General features: G+C 48.3%; 1 protein-coding gene across 1 annotated transcript in view; it reads left to right on the top strand.

Annotated features, from left to right (window-relative positions):
* The window catches only part of TG (thyroglobulin), an 825,201-nt gene that overhangs the window by 278,583 nt on the left and 529,396 nt on the right, over nt 1-17,222 (top strand). The window contains exons 21-22 of the mRNA XM_078686739.1: nt 6,343-6,492; nt 15,891-16,061. Of these exons, the coding sequence (XP_078542865.1) occupies nt 6,343-6,492; nt 15,891-16,061 (321 nt within the window). The remainder of the gene's footprint in view (nt 1-6,342; nt 6,493-15,890; nt 16,062-17,222) is intronic.

Here is a 17,222-nt window from a genome sequence, read left to right as displayed (position 1 = left end):
TTATTATTCGGTCCTTTAGCCTTTAATCATATCATCTCTAATGCGCATGCGCAGTGTGTAGGTGTCTGCAATACACGCGTGCGCCGCGCTGACCTCCGCGCATGCGCGACGCGTGTGGCACTGTCTCCTCACACACGCGCACTCAGAGCCAGCGCGACCGCACCCTCCTCTCTCATTTCCAGGTGCAATCAATTGAACCAGCTATATAAGCCCGTGCCTGAGCCATGCAATCTCACTCGGGACACTGGAGCAGGACGATAGGTCGCAGGAGCACGCTGATCGGAATTACCGTGAGTAAACGAGTGATCTCTTCACGACGCTCTGGGTAAGCAGCATTTTCTCTCCACAGGTACTATCCTAACTTTGGCCTTTTACATTGTTCAGGGTCTTCTTCCCCTCCCTGCCAAGTGACCCATGAGGCTTTAACAGCAAGTAGCAAGTGTGAGGAATTATGTACCATACTTACCTGTACCTCACGCTATGCTTGTTTCGCTGTGTAGCCCACCACCGCCACTACGTTTTAAAACTTTACCGCCATATTTCACTACAGCCATGTAAGACGCTCATGGCCACGTTATCTGCCGCTCTAGGTCGCTCACGCACACTAGAAGTCGGCCAAAAGTTGTGTTTTCTAAAATACCATTCTCACTGGTTCTCCCTTGTATGTCTGTATTGTCTCTATGTTCTATGTACAGTAAAGCAGAGGGAATCCCCCTCTAACACGTACAGCACCTTAGCGAGTGCGACACTTTTTATCACACACTGTCACTTAATATAGTTTATTGTCACCCACACATACTCATTGGTCCTGAGGAAAGCCAGTTTTAACCAAAAGGCCTGGCTGAAACATGTAGACCACCAAGGACGTAGGAGCTCTTAATACACTCCACATCGTCCACAAGCCTTTTTATCTTGCTAACAGGGGCCCAGATATTAAAATTTACCTTTCACCCTCGGGAACTGGGACCACCTGTATAGCTTTTAACTTTTCACGTTCATTCTCACTATCACTGCACACTCAGTAAGCATACCAGCTCCTCAGTAATCTGGAGTCGCAGCACACCCGGGACACATTCGGTGTCACTGTGGTGGGCCCGATGATGAAGCATGACTCTCTTTGGTCACCCATGCCATCCTCTGGCTCACCCATGTCACCCTCTGTGTCATCACAGCACCCTCTGGTTCACCAGTGTACATTATTGGGGCAAAGCAAAGCACTGCCATCCTCTGTCAACACTGGCACTCTGGTTCACCCATGCCACCCTCTGGCTGGCACACCCATGCCACCCTCGGTGTCATCACAGCACCCTCTGATTGACTAGTGAGTGTACATTATTGTGGCAAAGCCAAGCACACCTGCACTAAGTTTTGCAAACAACACCACCTGCCCTGCCCCAACTGACATTAATGAAGGCTGGCACCTGCTTGTCTGCTCCCTTTCCTTTTTGTTGCAATAACAGGATGCAATGGCATACTTGTAACTATTCTGTGACTGTCAGAGCAGGGTCACACAATAGTTGCAAGTAGGCAACCGGATTCTGGAGGGGCCCTTCAGGAAGCACTACAGGTAAATGGTTACAAATGATGAGCTCGAACTTTTGCACCTGCTCGTTGGTTTTGCTTTTGCAAAACTCGTTTTTCGGTAATTTCGCCCTATTCGCGAGGCGCGGCGTCGTGCGAACTCGACCGTGGAAGCCGCAAACTCGTGCGAGTTACCCCAAGGTTGAGTATGGGCGCCGCCATTTTGTTTGCGTGACGTATTTCCGTTTCCGCCCCCAATTGTAATTTTTGTACTTTCGCGAGTGCGAGATTGTTGCTGCCCGCGCCGCGGCCCGCGAGCAGTGCGAACACAAGCAAAAAATCCGCTTCGCACGGATTTGCGTATTTTCGCCACATCCGCGAGAGTTCGCGGATTGCGGATTTACCGAAAATACGAAAAATCCGCGAGCGTAACGGATTTTACGCCCATGCTTACCATGATCATGAAGACCAGGAGGGAAGCACAGAGGAAGAAGTCGCTACCGTACTGTGTATATACGACCAGGTGCTGAGTGTGCACGGGAAAAGGACAACCAAACCAGTACTAGAGATGACGATCGGAGGAGTACCGATCAGCGTAGTGGCAGATACAGGCTCGCCCTACACCATCGTCCAGAGAGCAGTTTGGGACGAGATCTTCAAACCACACTTAGGCCCAGAACTGGAGAAACTGGACATCCGACCAGTCACGTACAATGGAGACCGCATACCGATGGCTGGATTCCGACCATTACAGTTCAAGTTCAGAGGCCGATCTGCATTTTGCAAGCTGTATGTATCAGAGAAAGGTTCGTCAGTACTGGGATGGCTGGATCAAGGTGACCTGGGCATCAAACTAGATCCCGGCGGAAAAGAACAAATACTTCTCACAGAACCAGAGACGTGGCCGGACCTGACCAGGTGGAAAGATGAATTCCCCAAAGTATTCGGGGGTACAGTGGGCAAGATGGAGAAATTCCTACACAAGATAGTGCTGAAATACGGAGCTGTACCAGTGGCCCACAAGGCGAGGAACGTACCCTTAGCGGTGAGGGAAGCGGTTCAAGAAGAACTACAGGACTTGGAAAAGAAAGGAATTATCGAATCTATCACGTGCGCAGAATGGCTTGCGCCATTGGTGGTGGTCATGAAGCCCAGTGGTAAGGTCAGGCTGCGTGTTGACTTGAGAGAGCTGAACAAAAACATCGTGGTGGAGAAGTTCCCGCTACCGAGAATCGAAGAAATGTTGGCAAAAACCCGAGGAGTCAAGTGGTACTCCACCATCGAGCTGACCTCGGCTTACCATCAAATCGTATTGCACCCTGACAGCAGGAAATTAACATCATTCATCACCCCGTTTGGATGTTACCAGTTCCGCCGCATGCCGTTTGGACTTGCCTCAGCGGCAGCGGTGTTTCAGAAGCTGATGCACCAGTTGTTCAGGGAAATGGACGGCATCCAATATTTCCAGGATGACATCCTGGTAATGGGGCGAGACAAAATGGACCACGACGCAAAACTCAACAAGGTGCTGAAGACCCTGGAAGTCAAAGGCCTCACAGCCGATTGGACCAAATGCCGGCTGGGCATGGAGTCAGTAACCTATTTAGGCCATGAGATAGGGGTACAAGGAATCACACCGAAAACAGAAAACGTAAAAGCAATTACTGAGGCACCGCCACCCACCAATAAAGAGGAGGTCAGGTCATTTTTGGGTATGGCGGAATAATATGGAAAATTTGTGCAGCACTTCGCCTCAAAGACTCACCACATGAGGATGCTGACAAGGGAGAGCTCAGTGTTCCAGTGGACTGAGGAAGCTCAGAGTGAATTTTAAACCATCAAGAAGGACGTGGCAGGTGCTGTGCCACCCAGGGATACGACCCTCAGGGAGTAACGATACTCACGACCGACGCCAGCAACAAGGGGCTGGGCACGGTACTAACGCAAGATCGGGGACAAGGAAAAGTAGAAACAATCAGCTTCGCGTCCCGCGCATTGAATGATACTGAAAAGAAATATAGTGTCATAGAAAAGGAAATGTTGGCTGTTGTGTGGGCAATGACAAGATTCAGGCAGTTTTTATGGGGCACACGATTCCTGTTGAGGACTGATCACAAGCCCTTACTGAAGGTGTTAACATCCAGTGGACATGCCAGTGCCACGCCCAGGATCTCGAAGATGACCTTGAAATTGCTTGAATTCAGATACGACGTGGAGCACATTCCGGGGAATCGGAACAGAGTAGCAGACTACCTAAGCAGAGCGGCAGCCATGGAACTAGGAGAAGAAGACCAAGGAGGAAAGGAGGAGATGGTAGCACTCACAGAGGACCAAGAGAGAGTCATCTGCAATCAGGAGTGGAGAGAAGCCTATGAAGGAGACCACACCATACAGGAGGTGAAGCTATACATTGTCAATGGTTGGCTGGACAAGAGACGAACGGACAGGAACCTAAAACCATACCATGAGGTCAGAGAAGAGTTATTGATGGACGACCAAGGGATATTTGTATACAGAGGAGATAAAGTCATCCCCCCGGAAGGCATCATTCCAAGGCTACTGAACATACTACATGAGGGTCATTTGGAATCGGAAAAATGAACCTAAGGACCAAGCAAGAATACTGGTGGCCAGGAATGGACCTGAGGGCGGAGAGACATGTCAGAGAGTGTATACAGTGCCAGGGAGCAGACAAGACGCTCAAACCCTTGCGCCCAGCATTAGGAAAATTCGACCCCCCACAAAATCCGGGGAAAGAATTGTCAATAGACATTTTGGGTCCGATCCTCGATGGTCATGGTGTCCAAAAATATGTGTGTGTCATTATAGATAGATACTCAAAATGGCCTGAGGTGAAGATAGACGAAGCAATGGATACTGAGAACATATTGAAGTTCCTGTCGGACACTTTTGTGAGAGAGGGCATCCCTAAATCCATCCTGAGTGATAATGGCCCCCAATTTACCTCGGACAAGTGGAACAACTTCATGCAGAGGAATGGAATCATTACCAAGCGCACGTCGATCTACCATCCGGCCGGCAATGGGCTGGTGGAACGATTCAATAGAGTAGTGATGGGAGCAGTGCAGTCGGCGATCACCAGCAACAAAGACTGGGAAAAGGAGATATGGCACACGGTGTGGGCGTACAGGATTACCCCCACCGGAACGGGGTACAGCCCCTTCCAGATACTGAGAGGCCGAGAACCATTTACTCGCGACAACCGGGTGTGGAAGGAAAACACCATAACGAGTGAGTGGTCCCCTGCAGTGGTACGGGCCAACTTGGAAAGTGCACAGACCATCTATGCCAACTACTACAACAACCGCAGAAATGTGAAAAGCACGGAGCTGGAACAAGGCGAGTGGGTGCGAGTAAAGTTGGCAACGTTGCAGAGGAAGGGAGACAGTAAATACAGTAAACCCATGCAAGTTAAAGAGGTGTACAACAGAGCGGCCTTGCTGAGTGATGGGAATGTCTGGTCCCAAGACCGCATGGCCAGATGCAACAAGGATTTACGATGGCATCAAGGAGGAGCAGATTTGGAGGACATAGAAGAACCCAACGAGGAGCAGGTACCACCCAGTGTAGAGTTGCAGGAGAGAAGAGGCGAGCAGCAGGCGGAGAGGAATCCCCGAAGGTAGCCAAGAAGCTGTGATGGAAAGGGAAGTGAGGAGAACTGATGGGAGCGCGGCAGCGCTGATAGAGGGAAGGATTGGAACAGAGAACCAGGAGAAAGAGAAGACGTCAACCCCAGCCAAGGTAACCCGGAGAGGGAGAACCGTGGTGAGACCGGCAAGGTTTCGGGACTTTGAGATGGACAGCAGACTGTAAGTTAAATGTTCCTTGTTTGAAAAAAGGGGAGATATGTAGTGTTGCGCACTAGTTGTTGCACGTCACGCCGTGACGTGACGTGCGGCGGCCATCTTGGCGGCTGCGCGCGCAGCATGTATCAGAGGCGCGAAAGCCGGCAACGAGGACAGTTCGACTCGGCGCTCTTTAGGGAATTTAAGTAAATAAAAGAGACGTTCACTATACTTGGCTACACAGTCTTTATTTGTGCACATCACAACTTTACAGGGTCACGTAATCGACATACAAAGGAGATAAGTTAAATAACATTTTTCTAAAAAACACTTACCTTGCGCTCGCCGCATCGCCGACTCAGCAATGCGTCGATCGCAAGGTTAGTGATTTTGTTTTTTATTAATTTATTTTTACTGATCCCTTTGTATGTTGACTTGCCCGACCCCCACCCCGCCCACCTCACCGCTCTTACGTTTTACTTCTAGGGAATTCAGTAATTCCAAAAGCACTCTAAGCATTTTTGTGAGTTGCTGTAAACTAGTCGAGACGTAAGTGTGATTCAACTGTGAATTTCCAGAAATAAGCTCTGCTTATTCATCAATAAATGCTTCGTAATAATAGAACTTTCTTTTCTGTGAGTAAGCATACCTTAATCGTGCACATTCCTATGTAAGTCACATATAAGGCTGGAGTAAGACCCAGCTGCACACAAAAAAAGCTTTGGGAATTGGTCCAAAAGCTTATAGGAGCCTATTCTGTGGTCTAATCATTCTCCCTGAAAAAGGAAACCTTACTTGCAACTGTTACAAGCACTTTAGAAACCTATTGGTGTGCATGTGGTGTTTGTATGGTGCTGAGACGTGAGAGTAGTGTGTACGATAATGCTCAGGTTTCTGTGCATGTACATTCCAAAGATCAGTGAGCACCAGGGAGTAGATTCTGGACATCTTGCTTCAGAAAAAGTAAAGATGAAGCTGGGTCCTGGTTTGATGGCATTATTTCCTTTATTTGCAGTTCCTTGTCCTCCTGGAAGTTACTTCCAAGATGAGGCGTGCCTTCCATGTCCCCGTGGTTTCTACCAAGAGCGAGCCGGAAGTGTGGCCTGCACCATGTGCCCTTCAGACAAGAGTACCATCACCGTGGGCGCCTACAAAGAATCTTACTGTGAGTATTATTTATGACTTAGGCAACAATAGCGAAATAATGCAAAGACATTCTAAATACCTGACAAGCATCCCAGGATACCAGCAATGAGAATGACCTGGGCAATTCCCTGAAGCCTGGTGAGATGCTGCTGCTGGGCCTTCAGGATTTGCCCATCCATAGACTGTGATGGCAATGAAAGTGGTCTAAGGAAAGAAGTTCATGTTTACCCAACCCTATCAACTCAGAGGTGTATGCATTGCTTGGTGCCAAGAAGTAATGTTGTTGGGGAGGTGGAAGGATGTGCTCTTAGTCGAGCTGGAGCATACAGGCATTTATTATAGCACCACTAATGGGTTGGAGCAGACTGGTTCATGTTGGATTAGATGAGACTACATGAGTAGGGCTCTAAAATTAGGCCTAAACACAGTGGTCGAAGTGTGAATTGAATGTAACAACAGATGTTTACCTCTTTACATTGTTCCTGGCTACATATAAAATAGGGCTGCATTAAGATTAAGAAGCATTGATTCTGCATTTACATTTACCTGGAACCTGAGACTAGTGGAATGGATCCATGAGGTAACAGGTCAGGGGCAATATATAGAAAACGCATTGGCAAAGCCAGTTGTTCTGACTTAAATATAGTAATGATGAGAGCCCATGTGGAGATAACATATTTGCCCCGAAGACAACTGCACCAGAAAGGAGATAATTGGTGGTGCTCCACCCAAGGAGAAAAAAACTTACAAGTGCAGCCATTCTGCTTGCCAAGGCCTGTGGAGAGAAATCTCTGGCAAAAGGTGGTAAGCAACATGCTGCATAGTTGGTGTAGAAGTGTGGAGAGTCTTAGACAGCGATGAGGGACTAGTACAGAGGCAGAGCAAATACTACTATTTGTACCACCATAGAAGTGGATTACGTGAAGAACATAAAGATGAAGCTTGGTTACCGTGCATGCCTTATAGTGAGACATAACATGTGCTATTTGCTTATTTGTGGGCAGCATGTGAGGAAGTAGATGCTGCCAATGAATAGGAATATTGCCTTCTGCTCTGAAGGCATGTACGCGATAAAGCATTAAATGTGACTGAATGACTCCTTCATACAGTGCAATAGAAGCGCTTCCAAGGATTCAAGCCAGCAACATTTGATGAGAGAGAAAGACTCCTCAGTAATCTCCTCTATGTATATTTTTAAAAAGTAAAATAAAAACATGTTTTTTTACCACTAGTCCAATGTTTGAGATGGGAAAAACAGGGTAAAGTGCTAAGGGAGGCGCTAGAGATAATTTAACTGTTACTACATTTATCTTGGCATCAAGCCAAAATGGCCCTATTTATTTACTGTAGAATTTATTGTGGCCTTTCGACTTATTGTTTTTTCTGAACAACCACACCCAGTCTTGTGCGTGGCACTGGGATCTTGTGGCGATTAATATTTGTAGAATATGGCCTAATGGCTAGGGCGGTCAACCTCGGAGCTGGGGAACCGGGTTCGAGTTTCGGCAGGGACGCTCAACATTCTGTGATTCTGGGCGAATCACTTAATCTCCCCGTGCCAACAAAAAATGAATGCGTCCCTATGTCACTGTAACCTGGGGCGAGGGGCTGGGGACACTTGCTAGAGGTGGAACAGGCGCCGCAACAGGAAGAGGCTGACCAGAGTATCGGATTAGACTGGGCTTTATTTTGATTGTGCGTCTTGTCCTGTAAGTAAGTCTTTCTTTAGCGAACTCCCGGTTATCCGTGTTTAGGCCTTCTTTCTCCAGAGTTCCGGACACGTGATGTTCTCTCGGGACCGCCTTCCCCGGTGTAGCGATGGTGGAGCCAAGATGGGGAAGAAAACGGACAAGAGGGAGGCCGTTAGTTGCCAATCTGATACAGAGTCTCCCCAGGGGAACCCCGTGCTAGTGATGGGACACCGGTGTGAACGTGCAGTCGAACAGGCACACTCGTGACTAGTGCTTCAGGGAACAGGAGCGAGGTGAGGAAGGAAGGAGGAAGGGTAGAAGGAGGGGTTGCGGGTAACAGGTATCGGGAAAACACACCAAGGAGAGGCACGAACGGGGAACTTATACTAGGTACTGGGAGCACTCTTTCTCCCCACCCAAGCCGCCCAACGCCGCCGTACCTGAGCAAGCCACACTCCTCCCTCGGGAGTGTGGCACGGCGGAACACAGGGTCGTTGGCCTCCTGGCTCTCCTCCGCAATCCGGTAAACCGGTCCTATCGTCCTCTTCGTTCTCCTTCGTAGGATTCTCCTCGCCTTGTCCTCTCGAGCCGTCGGTGACGTCACACGCCGCATACAGGGCTTCCCCTGTTTTCAACCATCCCGATGCGTCCACGTCAGTGGTAGGCGTGGCCTCGTCTCCGTCGATGTCCGCCCAGTTAAAGGAACCTGCAGATGTTTCCTCGTATTTTCCTTGGCGTGGTTTCCATTCATCCCTCGGTGACTCCGACTGTAGGGTAGAAGGGGAGGCATCATCAGGTGTCCACCAGTCGACCCGGCCACCCGTCCCAACCCTGTTACACTCCTCCCCCCTTGGATTCTCCCGGTCGGGGAGAAGGGGCACCCTCGACAGGTAATCAGCGTTGCCGTTCTCAGTCCCTTTTCTGTGTACTATCTGGAACGCAAAAGGCTGAAGAAACAAAAACCACCTGAGTACCCTGGCGTTCTGAGTCATGTTTCTCTGCATCCATTGCAGGGGAGCGTGGTCTGAGTATAGAGTGAACGTTTTTCCTTCAAGGTAATATCGCATCTTGTCGACAGCCCAGCGGATCGCGAAGCATTCCTTCTCCACTGTAGGGTATTTACATTCCCTTTGGTGTAGTTTACGGCTTATAAAGAGGACGGGGTGTTCCAACCCATCCTCGCCAGACTGCGACAAAACTGCTCCGATTCCAGTATCCGAGGCATCTGTTGCTAGAGAGAAGGGTTTGTCAAAGTCCGGGGGAATCAGCACCGGGCTTGAGGTGATGGCTTGTTTTAGGGCTTCGAAAGCCTTGCAGGCTTCTGGGGATGGGTATTTCCCGATGCTGTTTTTGTTGTTGTTTTTAAGGAGATCTGTCAAAGGAGCGGCCAGATCTGCAAAATTCAGGATGAACCTCCTATAATACCCTATCAGCCCTAAAAATGCCCGAAGTTCTTTCTTTGTGGACGGAAACGGGGTGCTAGTGATTGCTTTTATCTTCTCTTCTTGAGGAGCGATAACCCCTTCCCCTAACATGAACCCCAGATATTTCACCTTGGAAAAAGCCGCCCTTGACTTCTTTGAGTTTATGTGCAGGCCTGCTTTTTGTAGGGCCTTTAAAATGAGGACTATGTGTTCCAGGTGGTCTTCCCATGTGGTACTAAAGATGACGATGTCATCCAAGTACACCGAGCTGTATCCGTTGTGAGGGGCCAACACCATATTCATTAGTCTCTGGAACGTAGCAGGGGCTCCGTGAAGCCCGAAAGGTAATACCGTGAACTCAAACAGCCCATCATCGGTGGAAAACGCTGTTTTGTGTCTATCTTTTTCACGCAGTGGTACCTGCCAGTAGCCTTTAGTCAGGTCTAGGGTGGTGATGTATTTAGCTTCACCTATCCTCTCGATCAGCTCGTCTACTCTGGGTATTGGAAATGCATCGAAGGAGGATATCGCATTTAACGCCCGAAAGTCCATACAAAACCGGGTGGACCCGTCCGGTTTAGGGACCATCACAATAGGCGAGGCCCAGTTGCTCTTTGAGGGACGGATAACCCCTAGCTTAAGCATGTCCTTAACCTCTTTTTTCACGTCAGCTCTCCTGGCGGCCGGTATACGGTAGGCTCTTTGATTGACCACCTTACCGGGTTCGGTCTCTATGCAATGCTCGGCTAGATGGGTACATCCTGGAATGTCTGAGAACATTGGAGAGAACTGTTGTAGCTTTTGTCTGAGTTCCTTCATTTCCAACTCTGTCAATTCGGGGTTAACTGGTAACTCGTCTAGTGTGGTACCTTCCTCTCCTGATGGCACTGTTAGGTTAGCGGATTTGGGTGGGGGCCCTATCCCCTTCTTTAACATATTTATATGGAAGGTTTGTTGTCGTCCAGGGGTGACTTGTACCCTGTAAGTAGTTTTGCCTATGGTCTCTACTATTTTATAGGGCCCCTTCCATTCACTCCTGAATTTCTGGGTGGATGACGGAAGAAGCACCAAAGCCCAATCCCCTTGGTTTAGGGTCCTCCACTTCTTGCCCTTATCATACTGGTGTCTCTGTTTCTCCTGTGATTTCTCCAAGTTGGAGTACGCCAGGTCCCTCAATTTGCCCAGCCTTGATTTTAGCTGTCTGGTATACTCTAACAGGGACCTTTGTTCAGCCGCCTCTTCTTTCTCCCATGCTTCCTTTGTGATTTCCAGGAGAGATCTGGGCTGACGTCCGTAGAGTAGTTCGAACGGGGAATACCCTAGGCTGCTCTGTACTTGGGCCCTCAATACGTAGAGTGCTAGGGGCAACAACTTGTCCCAGTCTTTATTCTCGGCAGTCAACATTTTTTTCAAAGTGGTCTTGAGAGTGCGGTTGTATCGCTCAACCAAGCCATCTGTTTGGGGGTGGTATGCTGAGGTACGAATATGTTTTAGTTCCAATGTTTGGCATACCTCCTTCATCAGTTTGGAAACAAAAGGGGTTCCCTGGTCTGTGAGGATTTCCCTGGGGAACCCTACTCGTGAGAACAGCTCAATTAATTTGTCGGCCACGTTTCTTGTTGTAGGTGCACTGAGGGCAAAGGCTTCAGGGAACCGAGTATTGTAATCGACAATTACTAGGGCATAAGTGTGTCCCCTGGTGGTGCGAGGTAGGGGACCAATAAGGTCCATTCCTACCCTCTCGAAGGGATTGCCTATGACTGGCAAGGGTTGGAGGGGCACTGCAGGTGGTCTAGTCATGTTCTTTTTCTGGCATACCTCGCACTGTCGGCAGTATACTTCTGCTGTTTTGTAAATACCAGGCCAGAAGAAGAGTCTGGTGATGTTTTGTAAAGTCTTTTCAGCCCCACTATGCCCTGCCGTTAGATGTGTATGGGCATAAAACAAGATTTGGTCCCTAAAGTCTTGTGGAACAACTAATTGTGGAGAATCACCTGCCTTCCCTTCTCTGTACAAGAGGTCGTTGATAATTCTGAACCTGGGATACCCTTGATTTGGTATTGCCTCGGCTACATGGGCTGCCTCCCATGCGTTCAGAAGGGATGGATCGTTTATCTGGGCGAACTTAAAACCCCGATCTAACTCCCAGGGGTCTGTGGTTAAGTAAGCTGCTGGTGCCTGTTCTATATTTTTCCGGAAGAGACTCAGGAAGTCAGGGTTGTCTACCCCTAGAATCAGGTCCTCAGGTAGCGTTTCCACTACTCCTACCTTTACTACACAAGGGTCTTCCCCCAAGGGCCTAAGGGTCAGGTGAGCCACAGGATACGGTTTCACGTCTCCGTGTACACATCTGATGTGTACTACCATGTTATGGCCGAGCTGAGAGGGTAAGACCAACTGCTTCTTAATAACTGATTGTTTGCAACCAGAATCTAACAGGGCTTTCACACACTTGCTGTTCACTTGTACCCTTACATAAAAAGACAGACCCATCTCCGCGGTGTACATCACGGCCCTTGGAATGTATCCAACCTCCATGGGTTCTTCGGTTGGTCTTTTCCGTGGACACATTCTGGCGATATGTCCCCACTCTCCGCAATCGAAACATTGCGGACCCCTTATGGTAGGCAGTTCAGGGCGAATCGGTCTGGGTTTTATCATTTCGGGGGTCTGCTTTGGTTTTCTGTCTTGCTTTGCTATTCCTGGGGGTCCTTTGGGTCCCTTGTCCGTTTCCCAAGGAAAGGCACGGGGCAGTGCCCTGTTGTAATTGGAAGCCATCTCAATCGCTTGTTCAGCCGTAAGGCCTGAATGCTGTCTGAGCCACCGTTGAGTGCCGTATGGCAAGGCCTCCATAAACTGTTCTAAATAGATGCTGGTCATTATCTCTTCTTTACTCCTACTCTCTGGTTTCAGCCATTTATCGGCTGCCATCTTCAGTTTTAGATATAATGTCTTTGGGTGTTCCCCAGCGACCCCCTTTTCTTTTCGAAATCGCAGTCTGTAGGCCTCTGTGTCTAAGCCCAAGTGGTCCAGGATTACCGCTTTGATTGTTCCATATGGTGTTATCCCAGCATGATTAGCCACTTGGTAGGCGGCTTGTGCCTCACCAGACAACAAGGGTGCAAGAAAGAAGGGCCATTTGTCTTCAGGCCACCCACACGCTCTTGCTGCACGCTCAAAGTTAAGGAGAAAAGCGTCGGGATCTTCCCCTTGCACATACTTCTGAAGTTGCATCCCCGAGGGATGTGGCCCAAATGCCCGTCTCTCCGTTGGTACAGGGACGTTGGCGCTTTGTACTACTTTTTGCAAGCCCTCGATTTGCGCTGAAATCGTGTTTTTAAACAGGTCGCGGTCTGCGTCTGCAGTTGACATCTGTTGGCCTATGGCCCATTCCAGTTTTTGCTGTCCCTCTATCAACTGCTGCACCACCTGTTCCATGGCTGTGTCTGGTACGGAGGGGAGAGATCCCACTTCTGACACCACTGTAACCTGGGGCGAGGGGCTGGGGACACTTGCTAGAGGTAGAACAGGCGCCGCAACAGGAAGAGGCTGACCAGAGTATCGGATTAGACTGGGCTTTATTTTGATTGTGCGTCTTGTCCTGTAAGTAAGTCTTTCTTTAGCGAACTCCCGGTTATCCGTGTTTAGGCCTTCTTTCTCCAGAGTTCCGGACACGTGATGTTCTCTCGGGACCGCCTTCCCCGGTGTAGCGATGGTGGAGCCAAGATGGGGAAGAAAACGGACAAGAGGGAGGCCGTTAGTTGCCAATCTGATACAGAGTCTCCCCAGGGGAACCCTGTGCTAGTGATGGGACACCGGTGTGAACGTGCAGTCGAACAGGCACACTCGTGACTAGTGCTTCAGGGAACAGGAGCGAGGTGAGGAAGGAAGGAGGAAGGGTAGAAGGAGGGGTTGCGGGTAACAGGTATCGGGAAAACACACCAAGGAGAGGCACGAACGGGGAACTTATACTAGGTACTGGGAGCACTCTTTCTCCCCACCCAAGCCGCCCAACGCCGCTGTACCTGAGCAAGCCACACTCCTCCCTCGGGAGTGTGGCACGGCGGAACACAGGGTCGTTGGCCTCCTGGCTCTCCTCCGCAATCCGGTAAACCGGTCCTATCGTCCTCTTCGTTCTCCTTCGTAGGATTCTCCTCGCCTTGTCCTCTCGAGCCGTCGGTGACGTCACACGCCGCATACAGGGCTTCCCCTGTTTTCAACCATCCCGATGCGTCCACGTCAGTGGTAGGCATGGCCTCGTCTCCGTCGATGTCCGCCCAGTTAAAGGAACCTGCAGATGTTTCCTCGTATTTTCCTTGGCGTGGTTTCCATTCATCCCTCGGTGACTCCGACTGTAGGGTAGAAGGGGAGGCATCATCAGGTGTCCACCAGTCGACCCGGCCACCCGTCCCAACCCTGTTACAGTCACGTAACTGGTGCTAACGTAAAGCGCTCTGATACCTCCGGGTCTAGTTAGCGCTATATAAAACTCCACAAAAAAAAACATCTTGTTTCGACGTTAGATGGAGCAAAGCTTCCACTCTCAGAGCTATTTCTACGAAAACTGCCTTTCAACAATGCATTGCAGTGGCCACTGCCTATACCTAGATCATAAGAAACACCTTCCTGAGTCTTGTTCTGGCAGGAAATAACCTTAGGCAGACCCACCATATAGCCCTGGAATCAAAGAAATAGCAGAGGAAAAAGTAGTAGGGGGCAGGGAGCCCACCTCATTCCACATCATCATGGACTCTGTGTCCAATAGTGCGCGTTTAAATGACAAGCCAAGGCATTCTGGTTGTGGTAGTCTTGATTTCCTGCATTGAACTACTTAAACTAACATATCTGATTTTAATGGTTTATAGGTTAAAATCTCAGGAGTAGAAAGAGTGTTCGCTGTGACGATAGGAGTTAACTTTTAAAGGAGTGTTGGCCTGAACTTGTGTGGGCAGAATCCATCCTCCAGCTTGCATTCACCATTTTAATATAAAACATTTAGTAAATAGCGAACCATGACCCTAATGGCAGGTGCACTGCCAGTGTCTGGACACTCTGCATCCAAGGTGCAACTATTGAAATCTATATTGTTAAAATATTTAAGTCTCTTTCTTAATGGATGTGCAATTGGTGCTCTTCTTAACTGCAAAAAATAGCCACATAATGATCGTAAATATCTCAAAAAAACAAAAAGTAAACAAAGATAAAAGGACCACAGGCTGCCTTAAACTAGACTTAAATGGGGAGGCGGGTAGGTATTTTCAATAGGTGCAGCTAATGCGCCCCAAAAATAATTGACACCAACCAAGACTTATACATAGGGAGTCAAGAAAGTCTACCCCCTTGTGACTACAGGGTGGGGAAACTACAGATGTGTCTTCGCCATCAGGGCACATCATAAACTGTTGCCAAAGAGATAGGGGAACTTTTAGGGCCAGGGAATAGTGACAGAGATGGCACAGCTGCCCAAATAGCCGGTGTTTTCGTACTTACGCCTTAACACGTCTCTGGAAACAGACCGGTGAACCAAATTTGATTATTGAATATATCTTACTTTGCTGAGGAAGACCTTGTGTGGCATCTTTGATTTAGCTAACATTGTATTTTACTGATGTGTCATTCCTGGGGAAGTTCTTTGGTAAGTGTCCAGTTGGTAAAGCTCTGACTCCTGGAGCTCCTGATCACCCACACACGCCAGACAGATAGTCCTAGACCTGGAGAAACAACACAAAGTCTTAATACAGTCCTACATTTTTGCCCAGTTTGAGTTATGAAAGCCTTCTGATTATTTGTAGATGACAGTGTTACTTGGTTGCCTACAAGACTCTGCTTAATATTCTCTCAAGCATGACTAAATATTGGGATACAATAGCTGGTGATTAATACATAGAAAAAGCTAAATGAATGCTATAGGTAGAACTAGTGGTCTGAGCTTTCCTGTTCCTATTGATGGGTCTCAAGATGAATTTGTTCAGTCATTCCACTGCTCTGCACCAAGAACATCCTAGCCCTCATGAGCCAGTCTGTCAACACTTCTACTAAAGGTCCAGGCCAACTTGGAATAGAGGTTTGGGGATATGTGCAAAGCAAGGCCATTGACATTGCTATAATGAGGCTTTTAAAAGAAACAATGGCCATACCATCATGTATTCCATCATTATATTTTCATACTGCTAGCCAACCGTTAAAAATGTGGCAAACGATTTGACTTTGAAGGGTGCACTATCGTGAAATAAGGGTGCAGTAGAAAATGTGGTGTGCAGTTCATGTAAGAGGTTCTATCTAAATGAGTATTTTTTATACAGGCCTCACTGGCTGCCAAATGAACAAGATTAGCCTAAAATGTGACGAAGATGGTCAGTATATGCCGGCCCAGCAAGATGATGTCACAAAGGCGTATTTCTGTGCGAGTGATACCGGCGAAAGACTGGCGTGGACAGAAACAGAAGGCCTGCTTAGTGATGCACAATGCTTGTGTATGTATCTCTTCATTTCTGTGAATTCTAGCAGTGTGGACCACTGTGTTAGTCTAGAGTGTCAGAGGCACAAATATGCATTGCTGGGGTTTCTTTACTGAAAGACCACACTTACAGGGTTGATGTGGCTCCCACTTTTAATTTATTCTATTGCTCATACAAGTTGCTCTTCTGGCTAGTTGTAGAAGGGCTATTCTAAGCAACAATGCAGTAGGTTTAAATATTTTGTGCATTCAGAATATGTATGATTTCCTTAACTATCTAGAATACTGAATGCAACACATAAACAGCAGTTTCTCTTGATGTATGCATATTTTGTTCCTTTATATGAAGAATATCACTTTGCTGTTAGAGAACATGACCTGCTGCTGGCCCCTGGCTCTGCTCTACTTACTCTCACATCCATAAAGGACACCTAACTCTATACATTAAACTGACAAAGAGTGTTAAATGATTGCCCGCAGTAAAGGTTTTGTAGAAAAGAGTTAAACCATCTCTGATCATTCAGAAGTGTCAAGATTTTGCTCCCACCACAGTGGGGTGGTGGGAGCAAAAGGGAACTTCTGTGTCATATTGTATATAGGGCGCACTCCCTTAGTCTCAAATAGTTAGGTGTAGACTGGGTCAGTGCGCCCTACACCATGAATACACTACCACAGTTCAGCTATGAACTCACACCTACACTGGGGGCATCACTGAAAGGTGGACCAGCTGTTTGAAGCAGCCAGTGTGTCTTTCAGTGTGCAGGCAACCAGGCCTGCATTTGGATGGGGTGTGTTGGGTGCAATGAGTGACTGCATCTGCATGCAGAGTTATAGCTTAGGGGAGGTTCATAGGATTTTCATTCTTGCTTCCAAGGGGTATCCTTGGGAAGGGGGGCACACTACCTGCACCACCTCTTTGTGGCACCCAGTCAGACCACACCCTAACCTTCTCCTTGCTTCCACTACCATGTTTATAATAGAGCACATGCTCAGTTGCAGTGTTTCTTCATTTTCACAGAGTCTCATCCCTATGCAAATTAGGGAACCCCCCTTTAAATTGCGGCACCAGACTCATCTTTATCACAGAAGGAACTTCTCAAGCATATGCAACCCTGTCTGTAACAGCAAAGTGACCAGAGGGCTATCCAAAAAGCAGACATGTGTGCTTGTTGCACCT

Source organism: Lissotriton helveticus, chromosome 4_1 (assembly GCF_964261635.1).
Source record: "Lissotriton helveticus chromosome 4_1, aLisHel1.1, whole genome shotgun sequence".
Taxonomy (NCBI): Eukaryota; Metazoa; Chordata; class Amphibia; order Caudata; family Salamandridae; genus Lissotriton; species Lissotriton helveticus.
Note: the sequence above shows the minus strand (reverse complement) of the source record. Positions and strands in the feature narration are given on the sequence as shown.